We start from the raw sequence: 18744 nt of genomic DNA, 5'->3' as shown, positions 1-18744 counted from the left end.
TATTATTTCATGATTAAAAAATGTTATATAGTGTCCTCGTGTTTTGTTAATTTCAATATTTTAATTTATGTTTGTTATGTATTATTTTTCACTCTTTGGTTATTAATATATATTATTTAATTTTTTACTAATGGTAAATGTGAATAATTCTATTATAATATCTAAAATATTTTCAAAAATAAACTTAAAATGTAAAAAATGATTATTTGGATTCATTAAGATGAGACGTCTTTCTACTAACGAAGTTTAAATAAATTTATTTTTTAGAGAAACTAAAATTGATTTTGTTATGAAAAACTTTTCGAGTGTGAACAAGAGTGTTGTAGATGTGTTTTCTTTTGCAATATCATGGAATATCTTATTTGACAACAAAAAAAGGATCATCAAATGAGTAAGGTTGAAACAATTCTTCTTATTGAACATTTCAAACTTGAGATTGATATTTATTCTATGTTACAATAATCTTTATCATTAACAACAAACAAAAATTAATAAAACTATATCTTGTACCAATTTGTTGTGCATAACATGTTAAAATAGGCACACAAACAGTGAAAAAATTAGTATAACACAAGTCATGAAAAACACATTCTCAAGACGAATTAACAAGGAACATATAAAACAATGTAACAAACAAAATTTTATATTGTTTATTAAGTTGTGTAAACATTTTTTTTATAAAGAGGACAAATGCTTTTATAAAAAACATTTTGGGATTGTTGAGAGTTGGTTAGAAACACTTATGAACTCCTACCAACTGAGCAAAACCATTTATAGACGATTGTTAATACACCTGATAAGAAACAACACAACTAGAGAGTTTAACAAAATAAATGTCATTAATAAGTAACATGTTTTATTAGATAAACTAAATTATTAGACTTTAAACCTTTTGATGATAGAAAATAGTCATCACACAAGATTCTATAACAACAAATATCAATTGTGACATCAACCGAAATGATTATGTATAGAAGATATTGATGTTCAAACATAAATATAGTGAGAGAGACTTTACGAGTTATGGAATTATACTAAGACAAGAATATTTGTAAAGAAAATTGTGAGACACAAACAACATAGGTGGAATGCATGCAAAAAACTAATGTTAAAATATATATCATAAGTTAATAAAAGTAATGGTATATGCGTTGATTATTTAACTATGAGGAAAAATACAAGAGTTTTAAAAAGTAATAACATTTTGTGTGGTATCACAAATTAGGAAAAAGAAAAGATTGGAGTCACGAGTCATGTTAAGGAAGAAAGTAACAAAAAACAATGAGTTATTTCTTATTTGGAAAACAGATAAGAAAAACATATGTTAACTACTGCATGAGATCCAATCATGTTATGTTTATCAATGCATGTTTAATTTGGAATTGTAGATGAATGGGGTGAGAGATGCTTTGTGTTATTAAGGAATATGATACAAGTATTTTGTGTCTTTTATATATATACATTAGCAAAGATAAAATGCAAAATATTAAACGTTGTTTTATTCATAATAAATATTTTATTATCTGTGCATAAGGATACGTTAGAGGTATCATGTGCATCAGATTAAAAAAGAAGAAAAAATAGTAGGTGGTTGAGAAATCCATACACTTCTCTACATTTATATGAGATATAAAAGCAAATGTTGGTTTCTAACAATGGATTTTAATGGAGAAATTTATGTTGAGTTGCAATTAAATGCGCGAGCCCTTAGATTTTTATTGGGGGATTTTAATTCAATGTTTGTGAGCATGAAAGATATGAAAGAAGTGGTGAGTTCCATTTGACATATTAATAGATAATGCATTTCATAAAATGTGTATGTGATTTATTGACATTAACTTGAAGATGTCGTGTACACTTGGAGTAAAAGTTGAATGTCTATTTATTTTGATCAATTAAAAGAGTTGAGTTTCCAAAGACTAGGTTGGTTCATCTAAATCCAATTAAATATAATTACTATCCTTAAATTAAATTTAAATACTAAAGTAAGATACGAGTTTTTTTTTAATTTAAATTAACATTACTTACTCACGAGTCTTTTATAAACTTGATTAATATAAAATGAAATTATCATTATCATTGGAATAACAAGTGAAACATATAAAAGGATTATTCAAACAATAAAAACACACATAATAATATATCTTTGGAAAAAAAATATAGTAAAAAGACAAAGTGGATTCTTACATAAATTGATCCCATACCATATCCCATGTTTAGAATGTTCAAAAGGAACTTTTGGAAGGAATATGTACAAATGTTGGTTTGGAGAGAATTGTTATGGTTTAAAAATGTTGTTGTAATTGGTTATATATTGGAGGTAAAAATATTAGATACTTGTATAATGCAACAATTGTGAGTAGGAGGAGATTGAATTGAAATACAATAAGGAACTTGCAATTATGGTCACTACTCATAAAGCTTTGTTCTAAAACATAAACAAGTATGTTCTATATATCCTTACACTATGCTTTCTAGCTATGGAGGATGATGGATCCAAAGCTTTTGAACTTGGTAATTTATAAGCTATTTATTCTATCAAAATTAACAGAGTACTATAGGACATGCAGTGTGTGATTAATGGTAATTAAAAACATTTTCCCCCAAAGTTAAGCTATATTAAACTAAATATTTGTGAAAGATACTTTTATTGATATATGACTTTGGAGCTAAAGAGGGGTGTCAGACAAAGAAATCTCATTTTACCTTGTTTATTTTTTTTATTTTTTTCATATGATTGATGTAGAGTGATATTTTTTATTATTCAAACTTATATGTTCTTTACTCACTACAAAAACGTGGAAAATATCAAGACACTTTAGGTAACCTTTTTTTTAATTAAAAATACTTTCAAAATTAATATTGTTATAAATTAAAATTAATTTATACACGTTAATTTATGAAACCCTTTTATATTAGTTAGTTTAAAAATATGACTTTCTTAATTCATATATAAATTAATTTAAATATAAATTTTTAGTTTTTTTAAAAACTTTTACATGAATAACATTTCAGGAAAGAAAAAAATTGAAAAAAATGAATTAAAATTTTTACAAATTATTTTTCTAAAAACGGTTTCCTACTTATTTTTCAAAACTCTGATATTCAAGTTATACATGAGCTAATTTGAAGAGATAGTTAATTAATTAATTAATTCTATTTTTTATTCTCTAAAAGTATTTATGGACTTCTTCCAAACATGTCATTCTCTTAGGATGTGTTTGGATTAGAGGGTGTGGGGGAGTGGAAATTTGAGGGTGAGTGAGAGTGGAAGTGTGAAGAAAGTTGAGGTTGTTTGGATTGAGGTATGTTAGAGTGGATGTGTAAGAAAAGTTTATTGAAAATTGTGAGTGATGTGATAGTTGTAAGAATATTATAAATTATTTTGAATAGTAAAGTTTGTGAGATTACAATTTTACCCTTGTATATAAAAAAAGAATAAATAATGATTAATCCTATTTCATATTTTAGTTAATTATAATTTAAAATTAAGGTATAATTATATTATTTAACATTTTATTAATTAAGAATTATTTTTTATTTAAGTTAATTTATTTACATAATTTTAATATTATAAATGATTTTATAAATTATGCTATGTTATATATATATACAAATATATATATAATTAATTTTAATAATAATTTTCATTATTATGAATAGCAAAATGAATATATTTTAAAAAGAAAATAGAAATTTAGAATATAACATGAATATTAAGTAGGTGTCAATTACTTTTTAAAAAACCTACAAATTACAAATTTCTATTTCCAATTGTAAAAATATTCATTTTAAAAACATTAAATTTTTTCTTATAAACAATTAAATCTTATAACAAAAATAACTAAAACATTTTTTTTAATATTTTTAATGATAATATTAATAATTTTTGTCCAATAATTTTAAATAAATATATATATTCTCTTATAAACAATATTTAACTAAACTTTTTCAGTTTTCTTTAATAACTACAACATTTTTTTATTTGATTTAATTATAACATTAATAATTTATGTTTACTATAATCAAAAACCTAAACTTTACAAATTTTTTTTTGTAAATCATTCCTTTCATACAAATATTTTTTTTTTAAATCTTATAAAAATTATAACTATCTACAAAAATTAAAACAATAAATCAAATAAAGGAATTAATTTACTAACTCCTTAACATAATTAACTAAATTAAAGTCTAAACAAATTATATTACAACCAACATTAATTTACTAACTCCTTAACATAATTAACTAAACTAAATTCTAAACAAATTATATTACAAAACCATAATCATCCAAACATAAATATAAAACATAAATAAAAAAAAACAACTTTACATAAAAAATTTAAAAACCTGAAGATAAGCAAGAACAACACAATAGGATGACTGATAGGATGAAGAACACCAGTGCCTGAAAACCACATAAAACAAAATACGAAACACAAAATTTCAAAAAATTTAGAACATAATCGATTATCCATTCAGTTATATACATAGGATAATCGATTATCCATTCAGTTATATACATAGGATAATCGATTATCCATGGATAATCAATTACGTTAGTAGGCAAAAATCAAGCATAATGGATTATGACAATAAATAATCGATTATGACCCTTTTTCCACACTTCAGATAATCGATTATGGCTTGAAATTTTTACAGATAATCGATTACTAACTTTGCTTAATCGATTATCTTCACCATAATCGATTATCTGACCAGTTCTAATTCAGCCATAATCGATTATGCACCATTCGAAGACACGCTCTCACCTTAGACGAACCCATAGATGAACCAGATGAATCACAAAGATGAACCCAGGACGTGAAATGAACAAGTTATACATAACTCAGCCCCTAACACAAACTATGATGGCTTACGAATCTCTCCAACCACACTACACTACACTCTCTAATGGCTCGCTTTCTTTGCTTTTCTGTGAATGGAGGAACCACCTTCATGCTTCGTGTTATATAGTCAGCTTCATTCCACACCCACCTACCTCACCCACTGCATTCACTCACCTTTTACAGTTTCACACACGGTCAAACGATTCCTGAACCAAGTTAGGAATCTCATGGTTTCATGTGGCATGCATGCAGGGCCACTGTTCTTCTTGATTCCAGTACAAAAGAAAGGGCAACATTGTAAGTTCGTGTGGATGACTTGGCACTCCCACTCTACAGTGCAACTTTCTCTTCATCTTTGAGGAGAAGCAGAATTCACTCAACTTTCTCTTTCCTTCCACCCTCACCCGCAACAATGCATGGATCCAAACGGGGTGGTGTTGTGACTTTCGTCGTCGACAACAGTACCACCCCTGGATCCAAACGGGGCCTTAAATTGTGGATAAACATACGAAACCATACCTTTGTCAAATAATGGAATTTTTTTCATATAAAAGAATTATAAATCTTGAGAATTATGATTATTAAGATTAACTATTTTTTTTTTGTTAGAAAAAATTATTGCAGAAAATATTTATATAGTTTTTTAAGAAAATAAAAAATTTATGCTTTTTTTATCAAAATATTTAACTCATTATCACATTAAATGGTTTGAAAAAATTATCATGATTTGCAAGTAAAATTTGTATTTTAATTTATGAAGGTTAAGATGTTTCTCTCTGCCCATGAGAATGTGCACCGTGAAAGTCTAATTCAACAAAACATTTTTTTAAAAAGAATGAAATATGAAAAATATATTTTATGAATTTCAAATTTTTTAAAAATATATTTTTTATCTTCTACCAAACATTTCAAGTATATAAGGAATATCATTTTAGAAGACAAAAGAAGAAAAGAGGCCAATATATAGGACTTCACTTTTATAATGCATTTTATAATTTCTATAGTTTTTATTTTTTATTAAATATTATGAGTATTCATATTTTTATTAATCTATAATAATATATAGAGGATTCTCTCATTTATTTTACATATTGTATTTCTATTTTATTTTTAATTTTTAAAAACTAGAAATAATATGAAATTAATTTTATTTTCGTCAAAAATACAAAAACACGAAAATTAAAAAATAATTTATTATATTAATATTACTTTTTAGAAATTGTAACTAAATTAATTCGTTTTATTTGTTTGTATAATTATATCAAGAAGTGTTGTATATTCAGTAGAAGAACATCTTGCTAGAGTTATTATTGTTAATGGAATAAATATTGTGACTGAATTATTGATGTAATTTTTGGGGCAAAACTCGAAGACGAAAAATGATTGTGAATGAAGGGGAAAGTGGCGGAGTTAGGACGCGCAATTGGATCACGTGTGGATTACGGCGAATGATGATAGCGGATGATGGATAAGTCACGTGACGGTGGGTCCCGCAGCGTGTGTCCCACCACCACCTACAGCGAAGGAAGTAGCGCCACGCGTACACAACACGCGTGGATGTGCCATTGGAGCCCCGAACCAAACAAAAAAAGAGCAAAAACGGTGTTTTCCATCGCATAATGCAAGAGAGAGAGAGAGAAATGCAAACACCGCACCGTATCATATCCAATTCCAATTCATCATCACTCTTACGCTTTCTCCCCTTCTTTCCTTTTCTTCCAAATTCTCTCTTTTTAACCTAACCCTACAATTATGCCCCCAAATCCCATTAACACAGAAAATCGCAATTACCCCAATTTCCTCACCCTAGCGTAGATCGATCTCTTCTTCCTTCTACCATTTTCGTGCATTCGGGAATTCCACTTCTGGGTTCCCTGCTATGTATGGCACTTAGTATTTTCCCTTTTTAGGATTAGGGGTGGGTGGGTTGGTTGGTTCCTTTGGCTGCGTCTCGCTTAGGGTTCCCAACTTTGTCGCTTTGAATGGAACCTCGTGTTGGGAATAAGTTTCGTCTGGGTCGGAAGATCGGAAGCGGCTCCTTTGGGGAGATCTATTTAGGTTTTTATTTTCTTACGCTTTTTTTTTTCTCTACTTTTTTTTGTAATTTCGCTATGTTCTCACGAGCTTGGTTGTTTCTCTTGCAGGTACTAATATTCAAACAAACGAAGAGGTCGCAATTAAGCTTGTGAGTCTTGTTCTTCAATTGGGTTTCGGATTTTATTTCTGTTTCAGCTATCCCTCCCTTTTTGTACCCTGTTTTTTTTTTTTGGTTTTTTTATAGTCGTTTGTCACTCTGAAGTCTGAAATTTAGGACAAATTGTGAGTTTTGTTTATGTGAATTTTGAAATGGATTTTTTAGAAGGATGGTTTCATTTAGAAATGGCTCCTGCTTTGAATTGTGGATTTCGGTTTGTAGTTGTAGTTTTGTCTGGCTTTCTTACATTTGGTGTACGATTGTATTCTAGATGATTCATCACGACTGAGCTTATTCCTGCTTCTTATTTCTTGGAGGGCGACACAGTCATCTCTTAGAGCATGCCTGTGAAAAACCTCTGACGTTTAGAAATGCCTCTTTCAATTTTAAAGCTTTCAAGAGATGCTAGTATGTAAGTAAACTTGTAAACAAGAGTAGGGTTGTTACAGGGAATCATTAGCCAGCACAAAACTTTCAGGAAATTTCATCGTGAGTTAGAGATACAATTATGCTAAAGGGCAGGTTGTACTTGGGTTCATAAGTAAAATTCTCTGTTGATCAAGTACGGTGTTTATTGAGCTAGAGCTACTATAAGCTTGGATGCAGTGCAAAGCAATGGGTCTCATTATCTTCGATAAATGCTGGTAAAGGAGTTAGTTCAAAAGGTTGGAGGAAAGTTTATTGTTTATTCAATCGAATTCCCTCGCTCCTCACATAATATTGACATTTCCCTTCCTATTCAAGATAGGTGATGTATTATTTTGAATGCTTTAGGTAGGGGATTTGATTGGAATTCAGAGGCATTATCACTTTATACTAATATGGGTTAACAATTAAAATTATGACTTTTGTAACCTGTTAAGCTGGTGTTTCAGTTCAGCTTGAACTTTGGTGCTAATTTTTAGTACTTGTTTTTATTAAGTATTCACTGGATTCTTTACATCTTCAAGTGCACTAAACTTATTTACTTGCACTTTATTTCTTATCCCTGCCGTGCTTTGAAATTAGGAAAATGTCAAGACAAAGCATCCTCAGTTGCTGTATGAGTCCAAGCTGTACAGAATCCTGCAGGGAGGAAGTAAGGACCATTCTTACATTAATTGTTGTATCCTATTTTTTTGTTTGCATTTCCTGCAAGGAGCATAGTACTGCCTCCCTCTGTAATGTTGGCTACTATATAATTTATATCTAGCTGTAACCCAAGTTTGGTTTTGGTAGCTGGAATCCCAAATGTCAGATGGTTTGGAGTCGAGGGGGATTATAATGTTTTAGTGATGGATCTGCTTGGACCCAGTCTTGAAGATCTATTTAACTTCTGTAGTAGAAAGCTTTCACTAAAGACAGTTCTCATGCTTGCTGATCAAATGGTAGGCCATGACTAATTTTGTAGATTTTAGCGTCCCCTTTTTTTATAAATTTTAAAAAACTTTTTTTAATGATCCAGATCAACCGTGTTGAGTTCATTCATTCTAAATCGTTTCTGCATCGAGATATCAAACCAGATAATTTTCTAATGGGATTAGGAAGGCGTGCAAACCAGGTGAGTAGTCTTGTTAAAATGTGGACTTTGGATATCTTGTTTGTTCTCATATTTATTGAGGTATTTAATGCATTGATGTGCATTTAGGTTTATGCTATTGATTTTGGTTTGGCTAAGAAATACAGAGATAGCTCAACACATCAACATATTCCTTACAGGTATGAAGATTTATTGGCATGCACTAAATTTAGTACTTATCAAGGATGTAGTGTAAGGCCTTGATGGCATCATAAAATATCATATCTTAATTTCAATTATTCCTACCCTGTGCTGTAGTTGCAAGTTGTCATATACTGAGCAGCTGCCATATTAAGAAAATAAAAGATTAGGGAGGGTATATGTTATTATGGGTTTTATTGAGAATATAATAATTAATGTCAAATAAAGTGTTATCACTTAGCATACCTTATGATGGCCATAATATTAGATATAAAATTTTGCTACTTGTTGGTATTTTCCTGGGCATTATTAGTCTTGTACGACAAAGGCTCCAAATGCCATTCTTTTTATAATTTCTTTGTAACAACTTCTTGCTATAACTCTTTTAGGGATTTTGAATGTTCCAGGATTTTAGAGGCATGATTAAAACAATTTCATAGCTGTTTGAATTCAACTTGTTACAATCTATCTGAATTTGTATTGATTTCAATGGTTCATAGTTTTATCTATAATTTGGTATTAACTAGTTTAATGCCAGATATTTTTTGGTTAATTTTGTTTAATGCCAGATATTTTTTGATTTATTTTGTTTAGTGCAGCAAAGTTTGTTTGACTGTGAACAGTAATTAAAAAAATAAAAAGGAACAGCTGAAGGGTGGAAGGAGACTAAATGATATATAATATTGACTTTAAAGTTTTCTATCATAATTCTTGTTAATAACCTAAAAAAGTCTAAATTCTGAATTTGCTTATCAAGATTATATTCTTGGGAGGGTTTCAGCTCTGACGTACAAGAATAATGCCTGCTGGCTAACACTAGTAAGTCACACTAGTAAGGAAGCAATTAAATGGAAAGTTGTTGCTCAAAGGAGTACCTTGTTGAGTTATAGTCTTAGATTGTCTTAATACAATCCTGTAAATATGCTCCTGCCCCTGCATGGAAATCCTCCTCATCTTCCAAAAAAGTTTATTTATGAGCTAGAGTGCGTTTGCACACCACACCTGTCATCTCCTTGCATCCCTCTTTTTTTGTTTGAGGACTTCTCATTTTTCTGTTGATATCATTTCATTCTTTGCTGAAACTTTATTGATCTGAATGTTCGGGTGAGAAATGCATCTATTATGCATACTATTTTTGTATTTTAGTCTCTGGTTTCAAGGTTCTGGTTGTGTAAGTCATAGATGTAATATTATCAATATTTTAGCAAATGCTGTTAAAGCGTAGAGGGCTTCTGTTTGAATATCAATTTATTTTCTGATATGTTCAATCATTAATAATGCAGGGAAAATAAGAATTTGACTGGAACTGCGAGATATGCTAGCATGAATACTCACCTTGGCATTGGTATGTGTTACTTCCTGATTCTTTACCAACATATGAATAATAAATGGTTAAATTTTGTTATCTAATAGATACATGTTGCTTCTACTTCTGTGGTGATTGATGCTTAGAGCAAAGCAGAAGAGATGATCTTGAGTCTCTTGGTTATGTTTTGATGTACTTCTTGAGAGGAAGGTGAGTGTTGCTATCAACCTTACTCTGTTGGCTACAAGAACTGTAAACTTTGTCTGATTTCCTTTTTCTTTGTAGTCTTCCTTGGCAGGGACTTAAAGCAGGAACAAAGAAACAGAAGTATGAGAAAATTAGTGAAAAGAAGGTTTCTACCTCGATTGAAGTAAGTTAAATTATAAGTCCTTTTCTAGTGCACGTATATGTGCCTTTTCATGAATCACTGAGAATATTTTGCTTATTCCAGGCCTTGTGTCGTGGCTATCCAACAGAATTTGCATCTTACTTCCATTACTGCCGATCATTAAGGTTTGATGATAAGCCAGATTATGCTTACCTCAAAAGAATATTCCGGGACCTTTTTATACGAGAAGGTTTGTAATTATTATATAGTGTACAGTGGATCCTTGTTCAACTTCTTAAGTTCACTTCCTCATATATTTTTGTGTTTAATAAAAGAATATCATGTTTTGAATTTGTTTTTCTTATCAAGTTAGTATTTGATTGAACAGGATTCCAGTTTGATTATGTCTTTGATTGGACCATTTTGAAGTATCAACAATCACAGTTAGCCACTCCTCCAACACGGGCGATTGTAAGTAATTTTCTTATTCCCCCTTTGGGATTCTTTTGTCATTGTGCAATTGATGAAACTTCCTGACACTTGTTTTATTCAGGGTCCTGGTGCTGGAACCAGTTCTGGAATGCCCCCCGCTGTTACTAATGCTGATAGGCATACAGGTAGTTTATCCAAGTTTACTTGTAGAGTAATAGGCATTTCGTATTTTGATTTGTATAAGTGTATGATTTCCTTTATATTCATGTAACTTTTTTCTCTTATAGTGAATGAACAATCTTTTCCACCTGATATTTTCTCAATTTAAATAACATTCTTTTATTAATTCTTCAGATATTATTGATTTTTAGCCATCTCCTATTTCTTAATTTACCTCTTTCTAATTTTTTTTCTATAATCTATTGATTTAGGTTTTGCAATATAATACCCTTTGAAATTATTTTTAAATGGATTTTAAATTATCTTTTGATCTGTATGGTGATTTTCTATATTTTCTGTCTCACAGGAGGGGAAGAAGGGCGACCTCCTGCTTTGGTTTCAGTGGATTCCTCAAGGCGCAGAATGTCAGGGCCCATTTTAAATACTGTAAGTTTCTCAGCAAAAAAGTTCAATTACCAACAACTGTTATTATGGATGTTCCTGAGTTTTTTAGGGACACTGTTTGCTTGTGGTTCCTTTTCAAAATTCAGGTTATTGTCACTGATCTGTAAAGTAAATCGAATCTGTATGTGATGTGATGCTGTAGAATGTGCAATCTAAGCTTTACTTTTTTTCAACTCTTAGTTTTTCTTTTTGTCGACTCTATAATTGCCTAATGAATGACCATGCAGTTATCAAGTGCCAATGTCTTGGGTCAGTCAAGTGGATCATCAAGGCGGGTTGCTGTTTCCGGTAGCCGTGATGCCTTTGTTGGTACTGAGTCCGAAATTCGTACTCGCACTGCTGAAGCTAGCCCTGGAGGAGTAGCACACAGAGGTTTGAGTGCGCAAAGAAGTTCACCAATTGGATCTTCTGATCCCAAGAGAGTTGTATCATCCGGGAGAAATGCTTCTCACGGGAAAAATTATGACTCTGTACTCAGGGGCATGGAAGGTTTGCAATTAGAGAATGAAGAGAGGACCCATTATTAATATCTCACCTAGTGAATTTGAGTTGATAGGCACTGCCAAAGTTGCTTATGTTGCTAAGTTGAGCTGTGAGGAAATTTGGATCTGAACTTGAAATTCTGGCTTTGTATTGTTAACTCATCTGCTCAAATGGATGATGCTGAGAAGCTGAAATAATTTGAGCTAAATCAGGGATTGTGCTTGCTGTATAGCTCAGTTTTAATTGGCACTTCTGGCTGGAACTCCTAAGTTTTATAACATCTTTTTCTGTGAGTTATTATATTGGTTTACCAGATGCTTTACAGTTTCACGTGGATTACAAATGTCTACTATCAAATACCAGCGAAAATGTAATTAGCCATTCTACTCATTTTGGCATTTTGGGATAAGTTTCCCCTGGTTTCCACGATGTAATTGTCTGGCAGTTGTTTTGGTATTAGGAACATGTATGTTCTTATTTGAGAGGTTCCTACAAAGGCCTAAGTCACAATCTCTCTATTTAGTTTTTCTTGTATGTATTTTGTTTTGATCTGTGAAAAAAGTTTTCATTAAATTGAATTGGAATGTTTGTTCTATTTGTCATGTCTGGTAGTAGTCAAGTACTTCTTTTATTTGGTTTATGAACAAGACTTGCTTAGCCAATTCTACATCCTCTTTTGCACTGTTACAAACTAAATTTGTGAAACCCTATACTCAAACTTTCGTAGGCATGATTTTGGAAACAGAGTTTCATTAAGTTTAAAATTTTGATCATATAATTCAAAATCTAGCACACATCTTAAAAAATCATAAACTATATGCATTGATTTCACTCTAAATATAAGGTGTATATCACTAATAAAATGTTGCAAACTATTAACATTTTAACAATTTTACACAATAACTCATCCTTATTGTTTATGCACTGACTTCTATTTTGAACATAACCCTGGTCCTTTTGTTGGTGGTTTCATTAGTGCATTGCTTTGGCGCTTCCAATTTTTGATGAAAATATCTAACATTTAACACTTTCTTAACAAAAGTAAGTTTATTCCGTGTAAATAAACTAGAATGAAAAACACACTTTTGTTATATTTGGACGAAATCTTGTTTCTGATACACATTATAAAACCACATTTCGTTATATATCTTGATGGATTGTTATGCACTACATATACTTTTCAATTGTATTATCTTGACAATATTTAAATGAAATACACAGTGAAAAATTATCGTTGAATTTCACTGTAGAATCTTGTCAGAAATATTTTTACTGAGGGAATAATACAAGAAAACCATGATTTCATTGAATATGTTGACAATATTTTACCGAATATTTTGTTGTATTATCAGGGTAGAACAGAACACTGTGGTGTGGGAGTGTCAAATATTAAGGATATTTTTACCGAAAAGAAATTCCTGAAAGGCCGTGTTTTAATAACAATTTGGAGTGCCAATAATAATGCCCTGCCTCAATGTTAGATTCATTGCCATTGTTGTGATTAAAAGAAGGATGACAAATTGAAAACTTCATGCTATGATTGAGATTTATTGGTTGGCAAAAAATAACTAAGGTGAGAGTTAGATCAATTTGTGTACTTAAGAGTAAAATGTTACAGTTTCTTAGTGTATATGAGGCATAAAACTTACTGTCAAATGAGGCAAAAGTTATATTTTAGATTCACTATCTTGGAAAGTTGTATCGGAATTGTATCCAATTTTCTGTATCACCTTGTTATCTAACAATTCTTTAGAAGATTTCCTCATGAAATAAATGATTGACTAAACAAGTTTGTTGATTTGGAAGTCATACACAAAAGGGTTATGAATTTCTTGTACTTGCCACTAACCCATTGTGATGCCTAAAAATGTATACCTTCTTAGTCTCTAACTAAAATTTGCCTCATCTGATTTGTTATCGTTTCTGATTTTTTTTTCTCCAATTAATTAATAAATTTTCAAATGTAATGCCAAATGATATTGATTAGAAATTTCAATGTTTTTAATCTATTTATAAAAATTATCTGTAATGATTTTTAATAACAAATTTTATTCTTCAATTTTCATTTTAATTTCTTTACAAGATTAAAAGGAATTGATATTTTATTTTACAAAATATTTGTAGTGGTAGTATAAGAACTTAATTTCTGCATATTGATGTAAAAATTAGTTGAAAACTTAACACTATTACGTTGACAGCAAATACTATCGAAGTTGAGTGATTTATTTTCAAAATAATTGTGGTGCATAATATTTTATAAGAGTGTTTTAATTGTAATTCTAATATTTAATCTCGAGGTTGACAAGTTTAAGCTAATAAGTTAATTTATTAGATTAATTTTTTATTTAATAATACTAGGTGATAAATTAGTTGGTAGCCGATAAAATAATTTTCAGTTACTAAATTAATTACTAACGAATACGTTAGTAAATTAACTATTAACAAATAAGCTTACCATTAACAAATAAGTTTCAAACTAATATTAGAATAAAAGTATTTTGATAATTAACTGATAAAGTAGTTGGTAAATATGACATAACATAAAAAGATATCTTATATAAGTTTTATTATATAAATAAAAATTTTGTTTTTAAACAAAAATATATTATTATTTAATTATATTTTTTTTAAATAATTAAATTCTTATTACATTTTTAATGCTTTTATTTTTTTAAAAGTTGTATATATATTCATTTGTAAGTCATTTTATTTAAATGAGTTAAATTTAAATAGTATTAATCAAATTTATTGTTTAGAAATTTAAATTTTCTTTACTATTTAATTTAACTACTGTTACATCAATTTCTTTTAGAATTTTTATTGTGTGTAATTTCCACATAGCATCAACATTTATTACTTAGCACTTTTTTTTTAACATAATCAATCATAAAACAACCCAACAAATATTAAAAACATGCAGTAATTAATTAGTTTCTTAAAATTAAAATAATAAATATGTTAAAATATAAGGTAATATTGAAAGAAAATTAAATAAACTTATTTAAAGTTCTAACTATATACTCTTGCGTTGGTCATAACTCATAAATTAGTCAAAGCAAGTGGGAGTTAACTTATTGAACTTACCAAATACACTCTTACCTTGTTTTAATTAATTTCTTTTAAGACATCAAAGTTGATATAATGTTACCACCATTAAGTCATTCTTGCTAGGATTAAGAAATTGCATATACCGAAATATATGTTGACAAAGATAACTAACAAAGTCAAATATATTAGGTTTCTCACATTAATAAAATAATTTGAATTGATGAAGATAAATGATAACAAATTTATAAAAGATTATTTTGTCATACTAATGGATGCTATGAATAAAATGTGGATTCTTGATAAGACATCATTTACACATCACTGAAGAAAAATATTTTGATTTACATATCAGAATGTTGCAGAAAAAAATTCTTAATTTTGATACCTAAAAGGTTTGAAGTCAAGATCTTCGGTATTGAAAAGTCTAGTGATTTACAAACTCTAACAATTATAGATCTAACAAAGAAACTTCATGCACAAGAAGTCTCAATAAGAAGTGAGGAAGCTATTGAAGGTGTCTTTCAAGTATAACACATTAAAGACATTTTCAAAGTCAACATTATAGCAATAACAACAAAGGAAGCTGAAGGTTCTTCAAGAAAAGAAAATATTTTATCCTTGTTCTCTTGAAAGAGAACCAACTGTGCTAAAAGATTGTTGGTAACAAATTTTACCTCCACTACTGACAAATCAATTGACCAAAAACAAAGTTAGTGCAGGCAAAAGGAAGAGGAAAAAAATTCTATATCACCCAAGAAAGGTATCATGATGTCAAAGATGTTCTTTACTCTCAAGATTCAAGAACTAAGTAGATTTTTTTAGTGTTGCATGAATGCTAACAAATGGATATGCAATGAATAATTGCTTTATCATTGATGAATACAGAACAAATATGGTACAAGGTTGAAATGATCATAAACAATTTTTATTTGAGTTTTAATTGAAGGCCATGATTTCACTGCCAAATTGCTGAGAGTGTTACTTGATGTGGAAGATTTAGTCCCATCAACTTCAAGTCATTAAAAAGTTCATAAAAGATAAATTTGAGAAGAAAAATGTTGGCGTTTGGTGTTTAAAGATAGGAGTTAAACTAAATAGCTACGGTGACGGTGAATAGGCCATAAATTGGTATGCAACTTACAGACAAAATGAGTAAAACACTATTGAAATAAAATTTGAGGATAAAGCTTGATATTTCCAAGACAAATCTCAGAGTGTCACAGTTATGGGATCTTGCCTCATTTAAATTTTGAATAAATTTTAGGTAGCTTTTTTATCATTCCATATTTTATCTTTCATTAAACTAATGAAATTTGAAATAAATATAGTTTCATTGGTTGGCCAGAAAAACTACATCTGTTTGTTTCATTGGTTAAATCCTAAGGCAAGGCAAGTTATAAGAGTATTTGGAATGTAAGTGAGGCAGTCTTATGTAAGTCCAATACCTTCATTAATTTCATCAATACACTATTTGTTTAGTAAATCCTGATGTTTAATTAGGATGAACTCCAGACAAGTACACATAAGAAACATTTATGCTTAAATTATGCAAAGAATGGAAGAATCATTGGAAAATTTAAAAAGGAATTTATTTTTATTGAACTCTAACATGTATAAAAAAACACTTCAGTACCAAATCAAATTCATCTGCCAAAATTTCCCTCCAGGTTCCAGGGATTTACAAGGTTGTTAGCAAAATAGTATTCCAAATCCAATCACTCCCTTAATATGCACCTGGAAACTTTGGCCTGTACTGAAGACTTCTTTGAGAAGCCTTGATAAAATGATACCACTAAAAGCGGCATGCAGCATCCAAATGTTTCTCCTGAACCGTACCATGATCATCACACAAAAAAGCAAAACAAAAAGGATGTCCTAGTGGACCCGAAACTCAGCCACTCAAGTAATTCAAAACAAAAGTTACATAAAAGAAGACTCCTCCTCTTACTAGAATTAAAAGTTCATCATTTCCGAAGGGGAAAAGGAAAACCAGTGAACCACATTCACTTCTATTCTAGAGATTCAAATCAAAAGGAGGGAACACCCATTGGAAGTATTGAACATTGATGCACTAATTTCGTGAAAATTATAAAGACAATTGAAATGAAACTCCACAAGAAACAGAGTGAGGAAAAGTAAGAAAGCTAGAAAAATGCACTCTTTACGACATGGACCAAAACGAAGACAAGAATCCCAAATTCTCTTCCATATTACATTCTTTATGTGTACTTTAGCAGGCACATAAATAAAGACTAAGCAGCAAATAAATTATATATATAAAACATAAATTATTGTTATATATGATATGAAACACCCCACCCACCCAGCTGAGAAAAGAAGTTGAAGTTGTTGTTACCAGCCATAGACAACTCTGTTGCACCTGTCCTTGAGCCACTTAAAGCTCTTCCTCAGAGACCCTTTCAGTTTTCCTTCAACAGCATACACCTTGTAGCTAGCGACCCTCTTTTTACGCTGCAACTCGGGGTCACTGAAGCTCCAACTTTTCGATGTGGACCCATTTGTGGATTTCCCCTTCTTGAACTTGACATCGTTGATGTTGTTGTTTGCCGTCTGGGTTTGAGTTGGGTGCACCGAAGAGGCGTAGGAGGCGCTGTAGCAGCGGAGATCTTGCATGCCAGTTCCATTATAGGGCTCAATCTGCATCCTTCCGTGGCCGTACGATTTGGATCTGAAGTCTTCCATGGTGGGTGCCGATTGATTGCAGAGAAAGGGTGTTGTTTGCGAACAGGACCTTAGGCAGACCACAACATGTTTTGTTTGTTGTTTTACCGATGATTTTTGCGTTTTCTTAATCGACTGCTGCTGGGGGCGCTGACTACTATGCCTTTTTGGCGTCGGTGCTACTTTTTTTTATCTGTAATAAAATAAATCAAATAAAAACGTTTTTCGCTTTTATTTTGTTGAGCGTGGATCGTGGAGCCAATGGGAACATGACACGCGGGAAATGTCACGTGACAGGCACGGCGTTGAAATTTAACAGTTGGGTTGGGTGTCCCAATTGGATCATGTGCTCTTGCTACTTCTTTGGGTACCAATTTATAGCTCCTATCATTACTCACTTACCCTTCCTGCAAACTTTCTTTTTGTTTTTTTCTCATTCACACAAACCCTCTTTTCTATTTAACTGCTCATTAACTTCTTATTATGTATAACTAACATTTACTAATCAGTTAACCACATTATAAATATATATTAAATACATTCCATCTTTCAAATTTTAGATAACTTTGATATTTTATATTTTAAATTAACCTTTCAATATGGGTTACCACCACCTATTATTAGTATTTTTTTTATCACCATTCATAACATATATTAGTTAAAATTAATGTTTATTTTTAGCTTATTGTTTATCTTATCCTATTTTGACCAATGATAAGTCTTAAAGATTGTTGAAATTTTAAAGTTATGAAAATATATTTTGAAAATGTAAGACATGTATTATGCAGAGAAAATTGTAAATTATTTTATTTATATGCTCTAATATAGAGCAAAATCTAACATGATATCAAATGTTAACAATATATTGATCTTAATTTCTTAAATCTAAATAATAAATATAATTTTATGTTTTGAAATTGTGTGTCAATTTTGTGATAGAGGAAATGACATGCCTTTAATTTGCAGGAACAAATTTGATTGTAATTTAATGGCAAAGTCATCCAACAACCAAGTCTCAAATGCACTAATGATAACTCCTGAGGTGGTTGAAGATCCTTGTGATATGCAGATACTCAGCTAGCCATCATGTTGGCAAGA

General features: G+C 30.2%; 2 protein-coding genes across 2 annotated transcripts; one reads left to right on the top strand and one right to left on the bottom strand.

The window, feature by feature from the left end:
* The first annotated feature begins 6437 nt into the window (after positions 1 to 6437).
* LOC137807215 (casein kinase 1-like protein 1) lies at positions 6438 to 12511 on the top strand. The gene is made up of 14 exons (XM_068607716.1): positions 6438 to 6908; positions 6995 to 7035; positions 8053 to 8122; positions 8263 to 8411; positions 8489 to 8584; positions 8672 to 8742; positions 10027 to 10088; positions 10196 to 10259; positions 10335 to 10419; positions 10501 to 10627; positions 10766 to 10848; positions 10931 to 10994; positions 11336 to 11415; positions 11661 to 12511. The coding sequence occupies exons 1-14, from the start codon at positions 6833 to 6835 to the stop codon at positions 11958 to 11960; spliced, it is 1368 nt and encodes a 455-aa protein (XP_068463817.1). The 5' UTR covers positions 6438 to 6832; the 3' UTR covers positions 11961 to 12511.
* A 4598-nt stretch (positions 12512 to 17109) lies between these two features.
* LOC137807214 (uncharacterized) lies at positions 17110 to 17842 on the bottom strand. Its single transcript, XM_068607715.1, has one exon. It carries the CDS (start codon positions 17665 to 17667, stop codon positions 17317 to 17319), a length of 351 nt encoding a protein of 116 aa, XP_068463816.1. The 5' UTR covers positions 17668 to 17842; the 3' UTR covers positions 17110 to 17316.
* Between the last annotated feature and the right edge of the window lie 902 nt (positions 17843 to 18744).

This window comes from Phaseolus vulgaris, chromosome 3 (assembly GCF_000499845.2).
Source record: "Phaseolus vulgaris cultivar G19833 chromosome 3, P. vulgaris v2.0, whole genome shotgun sequence".
Lineage (NCBI taxonomy): Eukaryota > Viridiplantae > Streptophyta > Magnoliopsida > Fabales > Fabaceae > Phaseolus > Phaseolus vulgaris.
Note: the sequence above shows the minus strand (reverse complement) of the source record. Positions and strands in the feature narration are given on the sequence as shown.

Excerpts from the sequence above, each read along its gene's own strand:
- LOC137807215 (XM_068607716.1), top strand. The coding sequence starts at position 6,833 with ATGGAACCTCGTGTTGGGAATAAGTTTCGTCTGGGTCGGAAGATCGGA. Across the intron at positions 8,412-8,488 it reads TCATGCTTGCTGATCAAATG|ATCAACCGTGTTGAGTTCAT; the intron begins GTAGGCCATGAC and ends TTAATGATCCAG. Across the intron at positions 10,089-10,195 it reads GAATACTCACCTTGGCATTG|AGCAAAGCAGAAGAGATGAT; the intron begins GTATGTGTTACT and ends ATTGATGCTTAG.
- LOC137807214 (XM_068607715.1), bottom strand. The coding sequence starts at position 17,667 with ATGGAAGACTTCAGATCCAAATCGTACGGCCACGGAAGGATGCAGATT.